Source organism: Argiope bruennichi, chromosome 5 (assembly GCF_947563725.1).
Source record: "Argiope bruennichi chromosome 5, qqArgBrue1.1, whole genome shotgun sequence".
Taxonomy (NCBI): Eukaryota; Metazoa; Arthropoda; class Arachnida; order Araneae; family Araneidae; genus Argiope; species Argiope bruennichi.
In genome coordinates, this window is record NC_079155.1 from 120910 (window position 1) to 144805 (window position 23896).

At 29.9% G+C, this 23896-nt stretch overlaps 1 protein-coding gene across 3 annotated transcripts in view; it reads right to left on the reverse strand.

Annotated features, from left to right (window-relative positions):
* The window catches only part of LOC129969382 (uncharacterized), an 89451-nt gene that overhangs the window by 52259 nt on the left and 13296 nt on the right, over positions 1–23896 (reverse strand). For all 3 annotated transcript variants that reach the window (XM_056083938.1, XM_056083940.1, XM_056083939.1), the window contains exons 3-7: positions 23635–23752; positions 22130–22236; positions 18979–19094; positions 17702–17889; positions 11117–11215 (exon numbers count right to left, since the gene is read on the reverse strand). In XM_056083938.1, the coding sequence (XP_055939913.1) occupies positions 11117–11215; positions 17702–17889; positions 18979–19094; positions 22130–22236; positions 23635–23752 (628 nt within the window). The remainder of the gene's footprint in view (positions 1–11116; positions 11216–17701; positions 17890–18978; positions 19095–22129; positions 22237–23634; positions 23753–23896) is intronic.

Here is a 23896-nt window from a genome sequence, read left to right on the forward strand (position 1 = left end):
ACCTTTCAGAAATCCATTTTTCCCATTGATGTGCCACAGTATGGCCCAGATAATCTCCTTTCTATTGGAATATTGTATTTTGCGAAATTTACCGAGGCTCCTTTCTTCCTTACTTAAGCATTGTGGCATCTTAAGATATCACGAAGCTGCAGCATATCATGCAGTCCCCGGACGTTAATATCAATTTTACCTTCCAACTACTTTTAGGTGTTATTTAGCATGCCTAAGCAATATGCTGTTACCTATATGGAAGAAAACCTCATCCGAAGAGGCAAAGTTGCTTCTTTTCCTCCTGTAAATCTTCCCGGAGAAAGCTCATTTTCATAATGATGAGCGGAGTGGAAGACCTTCACCGAATTATTGATCGATATGAATGCCGGCAATATCTGGAGAAACTTTCATGAACGATACATTCGTGAAAGATGTAACTGCAGAAAATACATATTATATACTAGCCGCCTTTGGGGACAAGTTGGATTGTCGGGAATAATGGTTTAGGAGCATTTCCAATTTCTTTCTCAACAAAATATTTTTAAAGTTCAAATTTTGATAGACATGCAACTTACATTATTAAAAAAGCCTTACACTGTTCTGTTCATTGTGTTTTGCATTTTCCTAATCTTCAGTCTGCATCTTTATATATCCAATTATATCACAGGAAAAAGTAGTAATATTTTGAATTGGAAGCACTTTAAATTTTTTTCCACTATTGCATAAGAAGAAGAAGAAGAAGAAAAAAAGGGAGGGGGCGACAGGGAGCAAGATGAAATATTATCAATAACAGGGCGAATAGTTTGAGTTCAAATTTAACAAAGAAATATCTTGATGTAAAATACTCTTAAAATATTTAAAAAATTAAGACAAATTATATGGCGAAAAATTTGATATCATTTAAAAATAACGCTTTGAATTTTGAAATGAAGTCAAAATCATTTTCATGCTGTAATATTTTGGACTATTATCGCGGAGAAACACCTAACTTTTTTTTAATTTTTGATTCAGATTCTATTCAAAATTTCAAAAAAAAAAAAAAAAAAAAAGGAAACATTCAACATTTACATTCCCAGCCTCAAAATATGCATGCATTTACAAGGTTTGATAACTCTAAATAAATCGGTTTAGCCCGCCAACACACACACACAAAAACACACCCATGCACATATTTATTTTTATTACAACATAAAGACAAATAGTATATAAATGAAATATTTGTGGACATTTTCAAAATGCGCTTTCCTAAAGTATGCAAATATAAAGAGAAACTTTCATGTGGAACCTAATTGTAGCAGTTTTGAGAATGAATTTGATTTAATTTTTCATACTTCGATACGTTTTTATGCCGTAGACTTAATCAACAGGAATTTGAATATCTTAATTTATAAAAAGAATGAATGTGCGCTTGTTGGCACTCTGCAAACCAGACCATTCGATCTTCAATTACCAAATCTGGCACATACACAGAGTGGGAATGTGCACCTCGGAACTTCTTTTTGAAATTTTGATCAGTTCATGGCAAGTGCCATTATAAACAACAACAACAACAAATTAAGTAAAACGTACAGGTCGTCTTAGCTAAATGTACACAAAATCAGTGGTTCTTGTCTAGATAAATAGTAGCTATGATTTCATTTTACTATTGAGAGTTTGCTTCAAATTCATGTTTGCGCACTGTCAACTGTTACTTTGAAATACTTTTCATAGTAGACACCTCTTCATGCCATAACTCTTATTCAGAGTTCCACGTTTACTCTGTAAAACAGAATTAACCCTCTGGGTGGTTTCATTTTACGTGTGAAACTTCTTAAAATCGAGAGACACCAGACTAGTGATGTATCGTAAAAGCGCATCGGTTTTCCAAACGAGATGCACTGAAAGCGTTAGCCGAATTTTTGCTTTCCCCCAAACGTCATGTGGGGTCAAGAGTCCCTAAGGGTAGGAACAAGTTACCGCTCATTCAAGTCAAATTTTATTGCTTTCCTTTATTTTGTACGGCTACAAAAATCAGAGGGTTTCTAAGAATAGTGAATGGGAAAACTTCTGTTTCTTTTTAACCCCGATCGCTGAAATAACACTTTGCGAATCGTTGCACAGCAGAATCGTTGAACAAAAATTTCATTATATATTCGATCTCATTTCATTATATATATATATATATATATATATATATATATATATATATATATATATATATATATATATATATATATATATATATATATATATATATATATATATATATATATATAAGAGAGAGCAGTCAATGTAGGATAAAATTTTCTTCATATTTCCTTATTATTCTTTTAAATAAATCATTGTAATATTTTTGTATCAAGCAATAACATTTGCAACGCGGTAGCATATGTCTAAAATTAGAACTAATCATAAATAGCTCTGTTAATCTGAAATGCATAAATAACAATAAAGAGCTGATGTATTATATTTTAGAAGAAATGGCATCATCTTCTATTATAATAAAACATACAATTTTTGAATGCAAATCAGCAAATTGGTTGGACAGCTGAAAAAATATATTATTTTAGAGCCACATAATTGACTACCTAGGTATTAGTTATCCAGGCCCTGAAACATCTCGTAGCAGTTTTATCAGAATTCAATATTGTTTATAATCATTATTTTTTATTGAAAAATAATGACATCTTCGTTTTTAAATTATTCAAAATAATGAAATATACAATTTAAAACCTTATAAATTGTGCCAGTGTAAATGCACATCAAATGTTTTTATTTAGAATTTATTTTTGAAGTTGTATACTGTTCTAGTGATTTTAAAGAGTTAGTGAAATTTAAAACAATCAACATTTATTTCTATTTTTTCCCTCATCTATTTCCATCATTTTGTGTTCACATTCAATGAAATTGTCAAAATTCAAAATAATTCAAAAACATTCAAAGGCAGCTAAAACAAACAATTCTTTTAAGATATTATGCAGGAGTATATTATTACTCATAAATTTCAATATGTTTATAACGCTTAAAATTTTCTTTAAAAAATACAATATACATAAATGTTTTTTTCTAATTTTCGTCTAATCTGAAAAACTAGTTTGATACTTTTCATTCAAGCAGTTTTAAACTTATTAATTCAAGATATCTCCTACTGTACGATATTTAAAAATTGCACGTATCACACACCTGGTTTTTGCAAATTTATCACCAAAATTTGATGTAAAAAATTTATTCGCAAGTTTCAGAAATTCTATATTCATAAATTTTTCAGCACTCAGAGAAACGGAATTATAAAGAAATGCTGAAAGAAAACAAATAGTATCCACCCACAATATCATCCACAGATGTTTATTATTATTATTATTATTATTTTGAAATTGGGAAATCATAGAGAGCTAGCGATCATCGATGACATATCTAATGGGCAAAAGTTTTAATATGAAATAAAAATTGGCAGAATCGGTTGGAGCAGCTTAAGCACCGAAAGGTTTTGGAAATAATTTTAAATTGCCGCCATGTGACGAATCTAGTGAATATATAGCGAAGATAATAATATATATATATATATAATATTTTTCTTGAAGGAAGGTGATGAGGGACATGCGATCTTTTATGATGTATCTATGCTTATAAGCTCTCATATAAAGCAAAGATTAATGAAATTGGTCTTGTGGTTGAAGTTGGCGCTGATTGGAATTATATATATAAGTGGGTGAAATTATGAAATCATTCGGAAATCTAGTTATTAGCGGATTTGAAAGTATCCAAGGTTTGTAACATAGTCAGTAGACTTTTATATATTTATTTATTTAAAGTAAATGTTCACCACAGAAAAAAAATAAGATTAAATAGAATTTTATACAAAAGGAACATTTAAAAAAAATTCTTTTATCACCGAACTATGAAAATATTGTAATGTGGACTGGGAATTTGAAAGTTAAAGACATTTGAGATTCTAAAAGCAATAAACACTGGATTTTAAATGTATTAAGAAACATGCATGGAAACTAAATGCAACTTTTAAAAACATTAAAAAGCAGATTAAGAATTAAAAATGTGTAATATTTAAACGTAATAACGTAGATTAAAAAATTCAGCTTTTTTTAGAAACTTGTTAAAATGTTTGGAAAATTTGCATAACAAGTATTTATTTATATAATTGACTTAAAAAACAAACAATTGTTTCTCAAATTTCAGATTAATACAGCATACTGGATATGGCTTATCCCCTTTTTTCAACCATTTAAATCCCTTTACTAACCTTTTTTGACCTCCTCTCAATTCAATAGCTAGGGTTAAAAAGGCAGAGCATGTACCCTTGAAATCATTCCATGCAAAGCATTTGGGATAACTTTTAAATTCTTTCTGTTTCGTACGGCAACGTATTGCAATTTTCATAAATTAATTGCAATTATCTCAAATATTAGATGAAACTGGTTGATGGGAAATCTATCTGACCGTGAATGCGTGAGCATGATACCCCAAAACAAAAGCGACTAGATCAGTTAAATGTATCATGCAATTTTATCTAAATGTAGATTTATATTAATTTTTTAAATATAATTTGTAAAAGGATTAATTATCCATAAGTCTGTCTATTCGTAAGTGTTTGATTAATCATTTAAAATTACAAAAAATAGATAAATGAAATTTGGTTCTTTGCTTTGACATCATTATTACAAATATGTATCGAATTTTTGCTCCAATCTAAAAGGATAGGAAGACGTACCTAATTTATACTTGATTCTATTCTAAAGAAATGCGGATACCGCTGCACTCATAAGCATATGCATAGGAGAAAGTAGAGAGGTAAATAATAGCATTGATCTTTACCTTGATTGCAAATCCTTAGATTGCTTTTAATAATAATAATAATAATAAAGTATTGATAAAATTTGTTTTCCAGTTTGGACCCCGCAACTTTTAAGGTTGATCTGCCCCAATGTGTGCAGTTTATGAAATTTTGTTCCATAAGTAACACTCCCATAACAAAATCTGAGTGAAGTAATGTATAATCCTTTATTTTACACTAGTAAATAACAGGTTGTGATTTCAGGGCATAACTATGAATGTTACACTTTTAAATATTCAAAAATAATTTATTGTCCTTGCACCATTGAAGCATTTATCTGCATTATTTTGCATTAGAACGTCCTTAAAAACATGTAATTAAAAATCTTTCTGCACTTTGCACACGATTCATCAAAAGCTATCTCATTTATCCACTCAGATTTTAGGCTTTAATGAAGAATTTTCATTAGCATATTAACAAAAAATAAATGCTTCAAAGTACTGTAAAATAAATATAGAATTTTTGAAATTCCTATTTTTTTAGATTTTATAAATCTATTACTTTATCTAAGAAATATATCTTCTTTGATAAATTATTGAAAAAAAAATCTTAAGATAATTTGCTGTATTAAAGATTTTTACGATGTTTTTAGTCTCTTAATGTTCCTAACAAAATTATTCAAACATTTGATTCAATTTATTTTGCTATTTGTTTTCATCTACATCAAGGTAAAAATACTAGTAACTAATCATTAACAACTAAACTAATATTAATAACTAACTAAATATTAAAAACTAAACTAATATTAATATTTTTCAGAATAGAAATAATTTTTTAAAAGATCTTTTTGTTGTTTCTTTTACGACTTTGAAAGAAATTATTTTATTCAGTTCGTTAAGGAACTTTAAAAAGGAGTTGCATTATAAAAATTCGGACACACAATTCGATATTTTTATACGATGTAAATCTGAAAAGAGAAACAATATAATAATATCCTTTATTATATTTTTGAAATTTACGACTGTTTTAAAACACAAAATTCAGTTTATCTGTTTACTTTGAACGAAGAAAAATAATTGGAGGTAGAGATTAATGTAAAAAATATAAATTTGCATTATAAAAATACTTGAACTAAGAATGAGAAATATATTTAATGTATTAACTATATATATAAGGCGATTTTTCAAATATATCCCTCCGAGTTCCTAATAATTAAATGCGATGTTTAATCATAAGTGATTTTAAAACTGCATTCTGAAAAATACTTTAATGGAACTTTAAAACAACATTTCGATCAAATAAGCTATATCAAAGAAATACTATTGAAGCCAAATGCAATTTAAATCCAAGTCCACATAGAGCATTAAGGGACACACATTTGGGGAAAAAATCATGTTCCTCTTTTCTTGAACGAGCTTTCGTTCCTCCCTAACGCCGACACCATGACAATGCCCTATGCCTAAAGCAATCTTCGGGCCCTCAGATCCAGCGACATCCATAAATGGCCGTAAAACTTCATTGTGTTGTCTCCCCTCCAATTCATTAAGATGTCGAAACTTGTAGGGGGAAAGAAATACGTTAAAATACGTCGACACCATTTTCGGTTCAGTATGACCCCTACGTGATTTTCCGTGCAGAACCAATTTGCATCGTTCGTTACCCTACGTTAAAATGCGTGCAGTGCACTTTAAAGACATCTATAGGGCTACGTCAAAATACGTGTGGAACCCTTAGAGGGTTAAAATCAGTGACCAGTGTTAGATGCCGCTTCCAATAATTAAGCAAGGAGCAACCAGACTACTGGATTAAAATAAGTTTTGTTAAAAAAATAGTGCAAGATAGTTTCGGTTTCAAGAAATTAGCAACAGATTTAAATGTTGCTAATTTTTTGATTATTGATGACATGTTATTATTAGAGATTCCGCGGAACTATTAATCACTTTGATACTGAACTTCCGTCACTTATAAATAGTTCTTAAGCGGAAGAAAAATATTCCTTATTGAATGCATATAATGGCTCTTACTTTTCATTTGTGATTTTCTGAATAAAAGCGGTATCTGTTGTATTTTAAACCTAAAAAATGTAAAAACAAGTTACATTATATTAAATTTTTAATTAGATGAGCTTAAGTTAACGGATGGAAATTAAAAACAGTCGTAGAAATAGAAAATTATATTTGTCATACAGGACGAGTAAGAGGAACAGGCAGCTCTAGAGACGAGCTGTGTCCCCTAGCAATAGCATTTCAGCCAGAGACACTGCTTTCAGAACGATGCATTTTTGCATGCGACTGTTCTGTAAAGTTACTGCGGTCCAGAATGACTGCCATCGCAAATTTAAAATCTACGAAAATGCCTCTATTCCCTTCGTTAATACTATCTTAACAGAGGTTCAAAATCTCTAATCAATAGATTCATTAATGAAAGCAAAACATTTGTTAGCTAACGTTCGTCACACGCACCAGAAAATGTGGGGAGAATTGGAAATACGATGTTTGTTCGGAGATACTTTGCGGAACTTCATATTGGCAATCATTTTGAGATGCGCTTATCACTCTTGCTTGAACACAGTCGAAGTTTGAGTGTCGTGATTTTTTTTTATCCATCTAGCTCAAGAGAGCTAGAGGAATAAAATTAGTTCACAAATTTAAAATTTAAATTATAGGTATGTATGAAATTTAAACTCAAATTCGCTATAAAATGCTGACTGTATGATGACTTATACTTTCACAAACATGCAAACAAGGTAACTGAAAAACGGAGTGAATTAAATATGTGAAATTTGGTAAGTGTTTTTGTGACTACAATTGCAGTTATATGTCAAATTTTGGTTTTGATCGGCTGGAAAAAAATATTCCAAAATGTACATTCGGTATTATTAGTACTTTTCTATTAAAGTATTCCAGTGATTAAGCTTCAAACAATTGCTAAGGATCGCACGCTAATAGGTTTTTTCGTAAGTATTGTTCGCAAACGGTTAAGGGTTAATAATACCCGTGGTGTGTCATTGGCTAACAGAGAGTATATGAGAGAGCTACGAAGAAACCACTTCCACTGATTTAATTCTTTTCTTCAGCCATGCTAAATACTCTTCTCTGATATTCCACTACAAACCAAGTACAATTGCAACAATGCTTTTTTGTTTCAATATTAAATATTATGCTTCATAGTACAAGTGCGTAATTCCACTTGTGAATTCATTCCTGTCTACTTGTTTAACGTACTTTGTCACTCTATTTCCGACTGATACATTTAAGTATCATTTGATGAGAAACCTCAGAGAATATGGTGTGCTTCTTCGTAAACTGCTCAAAATGCTTCTGTACTGGCATGTAATAGCAAACGTGCAATTGATATTTTGCTTCTTTGTTTCATTAGACCGTTATACTATATTTCTAAGTCCCATTTATCCTAAAGAGACTTGCAAATTTATTTTAAAGCAATCAGATTGAGCGCCTAAATGGCTCTAGTAATCCATTTTAATTTTCCATTGATTTTACCAATTCTTTCTCGAATATTATGAAAATGGGGAATAAAAAATAAATTAGGATGAAAACCTATTTTAAGATACCTAAGCTTTGAATTCTTTGAATAACTAATTCTGATGCTACACAAATGTACTACCCGAAAAATGAGTGATATCTTTTCATTTCTTAAAAATTATGCAGTGGGATTTTGCGCTGCTGAATTTAAGGTTAAAAATACACACCCTACTTTCTAATTTCTTTATTGTTTATTGGCTTTCCTTAACGAAATAACAAGGAGGCTGCTAACTTCTTTCAAATGAAAATATCAACGTTTTTTGGCCAATGTATTTAATATCAAAATGATAATAAACATATTGGCCGATTTGGCTGAAATTTCGGCCTTTGAAATTAATATTACTTTTGAAAATATTCCTATTCTAAATATCAGTTCATAATAAAATCAAACCAACCATCGTCTGCAAAGAATATTTCTTTGTACGAACTGCCCATCCTACCAGGCGCTCCATCTTTTTTTATATCTTGATACATTTCTCAATTCCTTTACTTGTGAATTTATAAACTTTTACATCCTACCGTTCTTTTACATTTATTTCAAAATCATCTAAAATCCAAAGAAATTAGTCCTAAAATTGTAGCTTTTATTTTCTTCAAACTCCTGTAAACTCATCATTGCCTATGATAATTTTGTTGATTCTAATTTCCACATTTATATCTTTAATAACGATTTCATCATCCCAAAATTGATTCTCTTTCTGTTCAAGAAGAAAACGAAAACAATAGCCTGTCGTTTGGGAAATCATATTTTAAACTTAACTTGCTCTTCCTCTGCCATGAATTTTCTTCCTTTTCATTCACTCTCTTCTCTAGTATATTGGAAACATCTTCTAAAGGCTTGCACTTCTTACCACTTCAAGGCTGGAATTCTATCAAGTTATGCTTTTATTTTATTTGTACTAAGTAGATTCTTCTGGTTAGGTTTGCGAATCATTGTGAACAACTTATTAAAAGTCTTTATTGATTTACTCAAAATAATACTTTTAATACGAAAGTCATGAAATTTTTAGATTAGCTTGATTGAATATTTTCTAAAATCTAAATTTAATCAAATCTTCGTTTCTCACAATTGAATGTTTTTACTCTTCCTTTGGATCTAGTATAGATTTTATTAAATTTGTGATCGGTTTGTATTTTCTCTGTATTTACTTTCAGTTGTAGATGTTTTCGTTTATAAAGGTTTTTCGAAAATGTGACGTTGATCTAGCTACAACCTTTCATACAATCATATGTTGGGGAAGAACCTACAGTATTATCGACTTTTAAGGCTGTTTCTACCAGTTAGATTCAAATTATTGCCAAATTATTAGGACGATCCTGTACCTCTATTGTTCATATCACTTCGTATCCATGCTACATTCTTCATATTGAAATATCCATTAATTGTTGTTGTTGTTTATAATGGCACTTGCCATGGACAAGCTCGCTGACGAAGTCAGCGATTTTAAGCCAAGGGAGCGTCTCTTGTTTCAGTAGTGCCAACTAGGACCAAGAGTGCGTCTTAGCTACTCACGCATCACATTCGCTTGCACAACCCCTTTTTACGGGGAGCACATTCACACATCTCACAGATAGAACAGATGAAGAACAATCACGCCCGAACCGGGACTAGAACCCAAGACGCCCAGTCACGGAAAGACGCGCTGCCCCTATGTCAGGACGCCGTCATCCATTAACTAAAATCTTGAAATGCCTTTTTTTGAATAAAATTTTTTGTTTCTTATAATTTGAGTCCTAATTCTTTACCGGAGCCAAAATAGACGGTATTGCAAGAACGTTCTTATCTATTTTGACAATCACATATTTTATTTTCCTTTTAAAAAGAATATCTTCTCTCAAATTCCAAAAGCAGTAAGTTCCTCTAAATTCTTCATAAATGTTTGGCACATGACCTTTAACAGCATACGGCCCCGAAGCTGTAAAAATATCAACATCCTTGCTGATACGATCTCAGTGAAGAACAATGAAAGCTGCCTTTGAGCGATGGAGATTAAGGAGACTATAGTTAAACGCATTTTGAGTAGGACTATTGAATTTTATAACATTATTCTCCCCTTTTATAACTCTTTTATAACGATTCCCTTCCTTCATAGAGCTCACAATTTCTCTTTTAATGTATGTTTTGCATCAATATTTGCTTTGAATTTTCTAATTATGTAGAATACAGTTATTGAGATTCAATTCCTGTGACAATTTGCATTTTTGTTGTTCTCATATTTATATTTAATAATATTTTTTTTATTTTTCCTTGTTTTTACACAATTTTCGAAGTATGATCACACTTATAAGACGCAGATTATTATATTTGGTTTTAAATAAGTCATTGAAAGGCATAGAAAAATCTATGTAAATGAATGATTAGGAAAAATAATTAAAAAATTAATATTTAATGCAATGGTCTAACCTTCGCGTTGAAAAAAAAAGACATTAGGTCAATGAAAATTATTAAAAATTTTTTTCTCTACTTCAAGATAAACTGTAGAAAATAAGGCGTATGCGGTAAAGTTAAGATTTCTATCATTTTCAAATATCCAGATTAATTTTTAAAATTAAGCATGATATAAAAATAAGAAAGCATCGCTTTAATAAGAGAACAGGTGTTTTGTTTAAAAGCATTTTTTAGTTTAAATCTGATAATGATTTCATGCACAATGCTTCATTCTTTCTTCAATCTTACATTCCCCCTCTTTTAATTCATCATTTCATGTTCTCACGCAATAAAAAACGGTCACTCCAACAGAAATACTTAAAATTAAAAAAAAATTGTCTTTTTGAATTTATAAATTTAGAAAAGGCAATAGAGAAAAGATCTTACTTCTTGAGAACGAGGTTTTGTCTCATTGATATTTCGCAGCCTTACGTTATAATTCGTGCAGTTGGTTGGGTATGGCAGTGGCAAAAGATGATATTCTTCCTGAAAAAAAATTGTATGAAAGAAAAATAAATTGATATGAATGATTATGAGTGAATATGCATTATTGTATTATTCAAGTTTCAAAATAAATTATTAAAAGCCTTGATTTGAAATATAATTTTAATACCCTGATAGTCTGCGAATTTTGAATACTTTTGCTTCTATTACATTAAATTTTTTTTAATGTTTTGATACATTTCCTTTCTATTATTTTAATATATTAAAATATATTATTCCAAATTACATAAAAAAAGAACAGAAGCATATCAACCGAAATTGTGCCTATAGGTCCATCAGTTCTTAGAAAAAATTTCAATAAACCTTTACAAAAAAGTCTTAGAAATGATAATGTTTCATATACATCTCCAAACTATTATTCACTGTGTAGCAAATATGTCATTAAATAATTTTATTTTACATTATCCCTGTACTGCAGAATGTCAATAATATTAATGTAGAAAACCAAGTAGTTTTTACCATGATTTAGTTATGAAAATGATCCGATTTCATTAATCAGTTCGAGTTTTTTTTAAAGAAAAGTTTTATCTTACTTCCGTTGCTAAATCGATCTCATTACATCGCTACTCTTGTTTCTTGTATTGCCTAACAAGTCATCATATATTATTTATATAGACCATCCCATCATATATGATATCAATTTAATTTCAAAGCATCGCTATCATGAAGTTTCTTTTTCCTTCCTTTTATTTTCGACTTCATTGAAGAAATTCGAAGTTTATAATTATTTTGATATCTTATCATGTTTAAAAATTTTTTAAAGCTGAATTTGAAACTACTGCACTATAAATAAGAAATGAAACTACTACACTAATGAAGTTTATACTTATTTCCCTGTTTAGTTGTTCAAAAAATAGCACAATTTTTTTTTAATTTCAGAAGAAGCTTTAGAATATATAGCTTTTGTTTCGCAGCCTAAAAATGAATTAAATCGCCGCCTCAGATATAGAAGGCAATATCGAGATAATGTTAGCTGGTGAAAGCATAGATACCGGTATTGGGCGTGATGATAAGCAAGCAATAAAGCCAAATCTCAGTGGAAAATTCTAAATAAATTTCCTTCTGGTATTCAAAAAGTGTAAATTGTAATCTTTTAAGTTGTAAAAAATTCAGCGAAAAATTATTAATGTGAATTTAATCTCAAACTCAAAGTGAAAAAAGAAAGCCCCAAATGTATCTATGTATCTAAAAAAGAAGACGGTTTATCTAAATTTAGACTTCAAAAGACTAATTAGTTTACAGGTTTAGGTACTAAATCAAATAATTTTGAAACAGGTTTACAGGTTTGAAGTTTTAATCATATCTTAAAAACTTATAAAGTTATTGACCAAATTTTTTTGTTATGAAAATATACGGTTATCTACACATTTTGCATATATATTTAACATGAAAAAATAAGTTTAATGTGTGAAAAAATTCTAAAATTAGAGTTTAAAAATTGTTAAATTGAGTCACACTTAAATTTTGGCATAATTTGAAGAACAAGACAATTTTTTGGAGCCATGCAAAATTTGATATATTTCTTGCGAGTTATTTTCTCTTTACATTAAGTTTTCTGCATTGATCCTAAAGCGATGCAATTAGGAGTGCATCCAAAAATTTCAAAATATCGTCTGCTTTCTCTTTGGCTTTGAAATGCTGTCGATCATGCATTCCTTGAATCAAATATCATTTTACATATAGCTGCAATTTAAAAATATATTTAAAAAATTCGTTAATGGCAAAGAATATGAAATCAGAATTAAAAAAAAATCCATTGCCATAATATTACCATTCGCCGCTTTTAAATCTGGAGGATAGTTTCTATCCTTGTGATGATGTAGAATTTTTGTTCGTCATCTCATATAATATCACTTACAGAATATAAAAAAAATCCAGAAAAAGGGGAATTTATTTCTTAAAAAATATTTAACTATTTAGGATTTAACTTTTACAACCTTTTTGATGAATTATTTCTCTTAATAATTTATGGATAACGAACTGCTTTTTTTTTCTAACAAGAAAACGGCTATTTGTGTTTGTTTAAATTTACTTATATTTATATGAATTCACAATATTTCTTACGTAAGTCTCAAATTTCATAAAATCGATCTGCCATAATTATAATTATTGTATTATTGTATATAATCAAAAATAGAATTGAAAAATTTAGGTATCAGAGCATTATTTATTAAGCATTTAATATTGATATTTTGTAAGAACATATTAGCAACATTTTTAATTTTTTATTTATTTTATTAAATCATTTAATACCGATGATTAATTACTAAATTTTCCAATGCAAATTTAGTTAAATTAACTTTGTTATGTTGGAGCAAATAGGTTCTAATATAAATTTTTGATTATTATTATCTGGTTACTTCTTAAAGATATCCAAATGAATAATTATGCACTTAATTATCTTTATATAATACTTATTCTTATAGTTATATGTAATTATTGTTATAGTTATATATAATACTTCTTATAACAAGATTTCCTTTCAAATGCCTATTCACATAAGAAGCAATAAGGAATAGGAGGAATTGAAAATTGCAACAACAACGGAAACGAAAGATACGAATGATCATATAGAGTCCTGTTCTGCAATTTGCTTTTGATGTCCGTAACACGCATACATCCTGTTTACATGACTACAGACAAAGAAAGTTTTGGCATTTGCATCGAACACTAAGTTGCCGGTAAAGCACGAAAGATAACTGATATGCATTTATAAGTATCGACTCTTAAGTAGAATGAAATTGACTGCTTCTTTGTATGTTTGTAAAATACAGGAATGCATCCTTTCATGTCTATTTATGAATAGTGAATAGTAATGATAGGAATAATATATACTAAGAGAAAATGCAGAAATAAAGCGCAAAAGAACAAAAACCGGTTATTTTTTTCTCCCTGAATCGGTAAAATATGAATTTTAACATTAAAATTTGCATTTCTTTTAAATGATAAAAATATATATTTAAGTTTATATCTTTTGCTCATACACCAAAGTTTTCTATTTTGGTACTTTCAGATGAATGCGGAGTCAGGATCAGGTGCCATTTCAGCAAACATTTCAATGCTCTTGAATATTTCTTTGCAGAAAATGATCAAAATGATTCTAAAAATCTTCGTTATGATTTTCACTACGAATCCATTTGATTGTCGTGAATGAAATAATAATCGCATTTGAAATTTAGACTGCAGCTTTACGGATGACTTTAAAGAACAAGAATTAAAAAAAAATGACCGATGTGCAGAGAATATCAAAATCTCTCACATATAAGTATGGAAGCAACACCTTAACAGAAAATGTCCAATATATCCCGATATAATCATGGTATATTAAAAAAAGTTATAATTCAGGTATTTTTTCCGTGGGGAATCTATTCACTGCAACAAAAGAAGGTGTTGCCGCAGAAAATTTCAAAATTTGTACAATTTTCAATATGAAGACAACACCCTACGAATATTTTAGGTACAACATTGTGTAGTATACATTACTTTACTTTTAGTTCCCACATAGGTGGATCGGTTACAAAATAAATACGAGTCACTTCTTCCCCCCCCCCGACTTTACATTGCCACTGCGTACTTCAAAAATATTGATAATTGTAGGAAAATCAATGTTTTCAAAAATTTTAAACAAAACCCATAACCTATGGCTCAAAATTAGGAAGGGAAACAATGGCCACAGAGAAAAAAAATTATAATTGGCAATATAAATAAACAAGAAAATGACGAATGTTTGAGAAAAAAAATGGCAAAAATCTATGAAATGAAAATATGCTGGTCAAACTTTTTTCTTCATTTTATTGAAAATAGTGCCAACAAATATTTTTTTAGTTCATTTCAAACCTTTTCTTCTTTTATCTATAATTTTGTATTAATTCAGTGAAATGTCAAAATGGATGATTAGAAAAGAAGAGTTTATTCATCCAAAACTTCAGTCTCTTTCCTGTACATAGGGCAACAATTGCATCGATAGGAAAGAAAGTTTACTCATCTGTCTTAATCGCGATGCTTCTAATTTTATTAAAACTAGAAGCCTTTGGCGACCAGCCGGTTCGCCAATCTTAATGTTCGTTAAAATTTTAATAATTAAATATTTTATGCAATTCCTACTTTAATAGCGTCTTCATCAAAATATTTTAAAACTTCAAATTTCGATAGTCATATAACTTACTCATAATATTATAAAGGCCTTCAGTCATAACGTAATATGTATCTCTCTAATTTTCTGCTAGCTCCCATAGAATTTATGCTTTAAATTAAAGTGGAAAGGATTAATCTGCAATTAATCTAATAATATTTTTTACTGAACAAAGAATTTTTTTTTATAATATGATTACTGAAAACAGTCACTGAGCGTTTAAACTTTATGGGCACAAAAGCTTAATTTATGTAATATCTCAAGAATGTGTCAATAAAATTTTCTCAGATTCATCATCAGCAGATCAATTAATTAACAATGTTTAATTTTAAATGCATCAAACACTAAGAAAATAAAACGAATCGTTTAAAGTAATCGGTTGAAAACAGGTTAAAAAAACTACTTAAAAACGATATACTTAAAACTATAAGCATATACAAAAAATATATAACTAACATAAATACAATTTAATTACAAAAACATACAACTAACCTAAAAATAATTTAAATCAAGTCCGTATCCGTTGATAATAGTTGTCAGCAATCAGAACACAATGCGCATGCATGAATTTTCATCGCCAGTTACGGTAACGCAAATGCATGTATTTTTTCTACGCCAATTGGGGTAATGCTATGCAGACTAGAAATTTTTAATTTCTTTTATTCTGTTTTATTTTAATTCAAAAGCACTTCAGAATCAATCTGAAAGATCGATTAATTTATCAATGTTTATTTTAAATGCATCAAACATTAAGAAAATAAACAGAATCGTTTGAAATAATCGGCCGAAAAATGTTAAGCTTTGCCTCATTAGTGTGGGAAAAAAAAAACCGAAGCCTTACTCATTTGTCAGTGGAGGGAAATGAAAAGAGTTTTTTGGCAGGAAAGTTAATTTTTAAATAATAATTAAAATTCTAATTAAAAATTCAAAAAGAGGGACCCCAGATGCACATTCCCGACCTCCAAGGTATACATGTACCAAATTTGGTAGCTGTAGGTCAAATGGTCTGGCCTGTAGAGCGCCAACACACACATTGAGCTTTATATAAGTATAGATAATTTTACTGCATTCTACTATTTAAGTTAAATTCTGCATCAACAAATTTATGCAAATAGAGCTTCCTTAATCGTCAAAAGTTAATGGAAGAAGATAAAAACAAATTTTTCAGAATATAATCATTTTTTAGAATTACAAAACTTTACCACACTGACAAAAAAAAATTATTGGCATAACATATTTCTGCACACAAACAATTGCATTACTTTCATATTTCAAGCTCAAAATAATTTAATAAGTCCTTAAATAAAAGTTATTGAAAGAATAAGGATGATTTGTTATTTAAGTGCATTTTATCCTTGTGTCCGAACAGAAATGCGAAATAAAGGAAATATGAATTGAACGTAGTTTTACACTAAGATCGCACTTCAAAATAACATTTCACGCAGAGCTACAAGGAAAAAAAAATATTTTCTCCCTGTTTTTTTAATTTTTCAAAACTGCATTTAACATTGTCTTTGTTCAATGGAATTGAAGTTGACTTGTTTTTCGGCGACTGACTAAACATACTAAGGAACAATTTCTAACAGTAAAATTGTATTATATTTTTAGTTGCTCAATTTTGCCTGCTTTTACGGCAATTAATCATTATTAATGTCTGTATCAGAATATCATTGCAAAATATAATAGTATTATTCTATATAAACTATCCTTAAATTTTTTCAGTTAACTATTAAATGATTCATAAGTATTTAATAAATTTAAGGTCTATATAATGCCGAACTGTCAAAGTTTATCACCTTCAATTTTAAAGCTTTTATCTTCACGGTATGAAGAATTCTCTTTAATTTTTCAAGACACATTTTGAATTTTTATCAAATGAATACCGACATGAAATGCATTTGGGTGTTTTTAATATAGAAAGATTGTACTTCTAGAATGTAGTATATTGTCACACTACATACTACCTGCTGCTTTTTTTATGTGTTTCACCGGCATGTTATAGTAGCCTTGAAACGTAATTTTTCCTTATAATAGTTGCACTAATCACTGGAGACACATTGCTCTGCTAAAAAATACTTTTGCTCGTGGTATGTGAACAAACTAATGTAATGTTTCCGGTTGGTCAGGATGTCGCAAAGTGTGTTTAGCAAATGTAATGTTGAAGATTTTTAACTGTCGAAAAAGTCGAATTCTATTTCATAAGTCAAGAATAGCTCTTCCCAAGTTTTATTGTTGGAAAATTATATTTAAAAATATAGCAACGTTTCAGAAATATATTCTCTTGTTAATGCAGGTTAAATTTCAAAGTCAAGTCTAAAATGGAATCTAATACTTACAAAGTTGACCTCCACCACATAAGTGTGTCCCGATCTGATGGCATGTCCCTCGTACACGGGATTCAGCGGATTGAAGGGGGGGTGGATGGCGAAGAAAGCCTGAGGTCGGCCGCGTGCGTCAAAGGATTCCGGTTCGTGCAGGCTTAAATTGTAACGGTAGAGTTCATATGCTGTGAATGTTTCCAGACCTAATAAAAAAATTGAAAAAAGATTTATTGGTAAGAAATCCTAGTGCAGAAGACGACATGTAAGTAAAATCTGTATGATCAAAGTTTCTCAAAAATCTTGCTAAGTAATATAAAAAAGAACACAAAAAAATAGAGCTTAATTAAAAATTATTTTTATTGGAATATTAAAAATGTTTTAAATTTGTCAGTGGAAAAAGAATTCGCTGTTCTTGATTTGAGTTTTTTTTCTTCGTTGAATAAAAAAATATTTGAAAATTCAAGATAATCTTGAATGAAAAAACTTTTGTTACATGAATAAAATTTTGAATGTGAATTTAAATTCGGATTTGTAATAAAAGATATTCTAAAACGACTCCCCATGCAAAGTAAAATAAATTGTTTATTTTTATGTCCATTATTTTCAGGGTAGATTCGCTATACAACAACTATTCACCAGAAAAAGTTTTCAGATATATTTAGTAAATTTTGTAAAGCTAGTACCAAAATAAAGCTTTTAAGTAAACCGTTTTCACAAATAAACAAGTCGAGCCACTCGCAGCTATCAGACTGCCTTTTTCGCTTTAAAATTTGGCTAATTAATTTAATATAATTCATTAAGTTCATTTATGTCGCAAGTTATTATCATAAATTCTATTTCGTTTCTTTTTGTACTAGAAATTTTATAACAAAACAATGAAATATACTGAACTAACTTTATTTCAAAAGGGGTAAAAATTGTAAAACAATTTTTAAATGGAGGGGGGTAGCCCTTGTTTTTTTTCTGGGATTGGGATTGAAATTCGCACTAATGGAAGAAATTTTATTGCCTTGCTAAACAGTTTAATCGGAATAATGTCCCATTTTGGAATGGCATAAAGTCTATTTTTGGGTGGAATCTTGCAATTTTAAATCATGGTTAGAAGACATTTAAGCCAAGATTCCATATTCATTTACTCTCACATTCAGATTTCATATCGCACTAATGGGAGGGGGATTTTATGTCTACCAAGATCTGGCATGTGGCGGAATCGAAATTGCCACCCACACTTTTAACTAGCCATGATGAATTTCTTTTATCATTTAAAAAATATATCTTTTTGAAAAACTTACTATAGGATACTATTCTCTGCTTTAATCTACTTTGATATAAATGAAGATTTTCTGAGTAGCATTTTACGTAGCCATCTACACCTTCTTGAATAAATGTAACAGTCGCATTCCTTTTCCTAAAATGTAATAAAAAATAGAATTATTCGTGGTAAATACATGCCTGTAAAAATAAAGTAGCAATAAATTCTAAATATACGAAGTGATTTATTTTTAAAAAAAGTTTTGATTAAAAATAAACAAGCTAAACACATAAGCGACAATAAGCTAGCACAACGTTCTACTGCCAAAAAAAAAAAAAAAAACACTTCATTTTTGGTTTAATATACTAAAAGAGCATAGTGTTGCAATTAGTAATAAAGCGCTTCGGAAATATACATTTTGACTTACAACTGATTTTGCTAAACATTACAAAAAATAATCTTTTATTTCTTCAAAATTAATTTTTGGTTTAAATGACCAAAAGTTGTTGTTCTTTTCATTCCTTCGGTCATTAGGAAAAAGTGAATGATTCGGAACGCTATGACAACATAGGTGATCGAATCCTAAGGACCCTCAGTGGCCACTGTAAATCCTCTCCCGTAGGAAACACGTTCCATCATTAGTAGAGGTGAGCCTACTCTACACTGTTTCTATACCCACCAAGATAGCGAGAATCAATCACTATACCCGAAGTTTCTCACCCCCTTATATTAGGTGGCCCCTCTGGAATTTGCGTTGTAAGAAGCAACTAATGTTACCTAATCCACTGAGGCCCATTGATTTTATTCGAATGCAGGTAGCCAAGTCCGAGTTCATTTATAGAAAGGAATAAGTGTGTTTGAATAAACGGAAAAGATACAATATAACGTCAGTTTTAGAGAAATTAGTGAGTAATTTTATCTCCAGTGGTGCTGGACAATCAAGATGTAATTTGAGTGGTACTGGGCAGTAGAGCGCAAAGGGAAAAACCTCAATAGATTATTGACACCATCAAAATTAAGTTTATATTATTTTTTTGGAACTATCGATTGAAACATAGACTTCGTCAAAAGTATCAATAGTTGTTTCCTCAGATAATACTAATATTAGCTTTCTCTTGAGCAATGCCATCAGCAGCTGAATTTTCGGTTGATAGTTTTGAAATTATCGATCATTTTCTTTTCATCAATCGACTATCAACTGCTCGAAGCATTGGAACTATTCAGTAGCAGACTAACTGCAGAGGTGATATAAATATAATATCTACTGCTCATTGATGCATAAGTATATTCCAACTAATTCTTTTCTGAATTAATTAGCATTAATGGCTTTCTGATCAAAGCGCTTTTACTTTCTGATATATAAAGAAAGTGTTTTAATTATCAAAAACATGCGAACTCGAGATTTTGGCGAATCGTTATATTTCAGACTTCTAATGAGTTCAAAACCTCCATGTTTGACATTATCTGTTTGTAAAGTTGATAACTCAAAACGTCCTCAGCTAAGCTGATGAAATTTGGCATAGAAATTTATAAATTGTTCTAAATTCATATCTGATTTTAAAGGAAATAAATTCAGAAGTCTGCTTGGTCATTTGAACTCGATAGCTGTAAAAAGTAAACAGTTCGATAGATAAAATTGGTTACACAGGCTTAGCGTCTAAAAAGAAGACTCGTATCTAATCTTGAACTGAATTTGTCAAAGAGTAGATCATCTGTTTCTATGAACTTTCGCATGCATATAAAGACAATAACTCATAAAATGATGAAAATCAATGTAAATCAATGAAATTCTGTATGATCTGTGACTAAAACTGCAGTCTGGTACTAAATTTTGGTTTCAATTGGTAAGAGAAAAAAAAAACTTTTAAAATACATATTCGCGTGATGGATTTATTAAAGTTTCCGGATTCCCGCCAAAGATCTATCTTTCATAACTATTACACACCGATGGAATGCAAGGCATTCGTAGCCTTAACTAAGGCTCAAAATTTTAGACGGGGGGGAGGGGGGGGGGAAGGACGTCTTTATTAGAGAGTATGCGAGAAAGTTTCGGGGAAACCACTGTCTCTGGTTAAGCATTTTGTAATTTATGTAAGACAGGCTTAAGAGAATCATACAGTTATGCTCAGTGCGCTAACTATCTGTATTTTCCTGACATTTGAACCTAAAATTTGAAGTCTATTTTTAAACTTTTTCTGATCCAATGAAAGGTTTCTGAAACAAAGTACATAAAAAACAGACAGAAAGGAGCTCAAATGGTTATCATTGAAGTTTTGTGTGTATTATGCAACATATTTTATGATTTGCATAACATATAAAGATTATTTATTCAAAGATACTGGTATTCATTAAGATGCGCAAGAATATAAAAGTGAGTAGAAATGAACTAGCTCTAAAGAAAATTCCCACATTGCTTACTCTTGAAGTTAAATGTTATCTGCAATTACGACAGTTTTCAATAATTTTAATAAAAGCGTGCTCTAAACAGAGATTTATTCAAAATGGATAAATATGCCGAATCTTCATATCTTGACCATCAGCAATGGAAGAAAAAAAAATGCTGAAATAATCGTATGAAGAATGAAAACGATTTATAACAATGAAAATAATGTTGTAAAATATATTTAAAAACATCTTTAAAAATTAATTAAGTTTCGATAAAAAAAATTTACGATCACTAAATTAGCACTAATGAAAAGATGATTGCGCACAGTTTTGCAGTCTTAGTCAACTTTTGCAGTGTATCTGATGGTGTGTCACTTAGGCAGTTACCAAACGTGCACATGCGTTATCTTTTTATTTTTTTTTTCTGTAGAAGAGAAAAGAAAATGTTATTAGTTCTCAAAAAATTAATATAAGCATGAATTGATAAGAAACTTGCTTCATCGACGAGTTATGATGATCGTATTAATATTTTAGTTTTATTTTGGAGGATTTTTAATTATATTTGTGTAAGGAAAAATTTCTCAAATTCATGAATCCAATTTCGTAATATTGCAAATATAATTTTTAAAAATTCTGGGGAATAAAGGGCTTTTGCTTTTATGGTAGTTACAAAACTAGGCAATATCGAAAAATAAATTGATATATTTTTTCCTTAAGCAGAAGATATTATTTAAAAGAAAAGTTCCTGAAATTAAGAAGAAAAACTGCCATGGAAAAACTTCTAATAAATCTTTTGTATACCTTACCTTGGAGGCTCTATGAAAGGCATGTCGTCACTTCTGTTGACTAAAAGTTGTTGAGATACCTGCGAAACTTCTCTTGAGAAAGTAGTGTAGTAGCCGTGTTTGGGAATCTAAAACAGAATTTTAAAGAATAAAATTTTTTGAACAAATTAAAGCTGAAAAATATTTGAAGATAATTATCTGTCTATTTATTTTGCAATTGCAGGTGAGCTTTTATTTGCTGATCCGACGGAATAATAAGATCGAACCTATCTTTTTTTTGTTTTTTTTTCACGTTTAGTCAGGAATGAAAAGGTTTCTATCGAAAAAACTTCCGGGCTTGGAATAAATAGAACTTTGCATAGTAATTTTAATTTTGTGTCTGTAAAACTTTTAGAAACCAACTATCTTTTCATATACATCAAATATAATGGAAACAGTAATATGGATTGAAGATTATTAAAGAAGAAATGAGAAAAATCGATAGGTATCTGGACTGCGGTGCTTCGCGGTTGTCTGTGGAGAGAATTTGAACCTTGAATGGGTGTAATCGCACAGTCTGTGACGCTAAATCTTTATATTCGTCGATGAAGAAAGGCAGCACTAAACTGGATTCTGAGCATAAATATTTGATTTTAAATGTGAGAAAATTAGCTAAACGATCATTTAAGACCATTAATAAAGTAATAGTATTTTAGATACGTAGAATTTATTCTTATTTATCTAGCGGAAGGTTGAAATGTGATCCTTGGCTGATTCTGCTGTTGTTTCAAAATATTTGCAGATTCGCTTTATACGCAGATAAAGACGTTCCATTATTTGCTAGTGATATTGCACATGCATTTAGATTTTTATTGCAGAAAGTTAATGTTGGCCGAACATCGAGACTTTTTCTTCCCTTTCCAAGGTGATTGGTTCTTAAACCTCTCATTAGTAGGATTGTCATCAGTAGGATTGGTAGAAAATTAATGTTAGTTCAAATTTTACTATTTGAAAATTTAAAGGCATGGCAGATTATAATGTATTCCATTGCAAGAATAAGTAATCCAGTTTGTTTTAGATAGCCTGCAAACTGAATTTATAAATACTCTTTTTCCTCGATGAATGCATCTTAATTGCAATCTTATTTAACACTCTCTATTGAATTATACAAAACGAAGCAAGACAAGACATTAAAAATGCAATTCACCAATTTGTTGAAGGATAAATGAGCGTAAAAGTGCCTTATGGATGGAAGCTGATTATATTTGCGAACTGATTTTATCAGCGAATCTGTTCTCGGGTAGATGAATACAATGAACCTCATTCATACGACGTCTGAATCATTTAACAACGGACAGCCTTAAACAGCTGATTGGTATAGTAGTAGAGACTCATTATTGGCAGTAAGCACCAAGTAATAACAGATAAAAAAAATCTTTCGAAAAATTAAACATTGATTCATATAGGCATCCATTGATATGCCTATTATTCGTTTAAGAAAAAGTTTGTTAATAACTAGAATTAAATGTGCTTCCAAAGAAACTTACCATCAAAGCCGAAATATTCTCTGTGCAGAACTCAGAATGCTTTAGGCAATACTCTTTTACATTTTTAGGACTTTCGCACAAATTGGGATACATCTCACAAAATTCATTAGCTGAAATTCTAAGAAAAAAAAATAATATAATTTATCTGAATAGAAAAAAAATCCTTAAAAGTATTTAACTCTAGAACGTCAAGGATTTCAGTTACTCTTAAACGTCCGTCCGTGTCGTTTATAATTGCAATAACTAAATAATTTGAGGATTA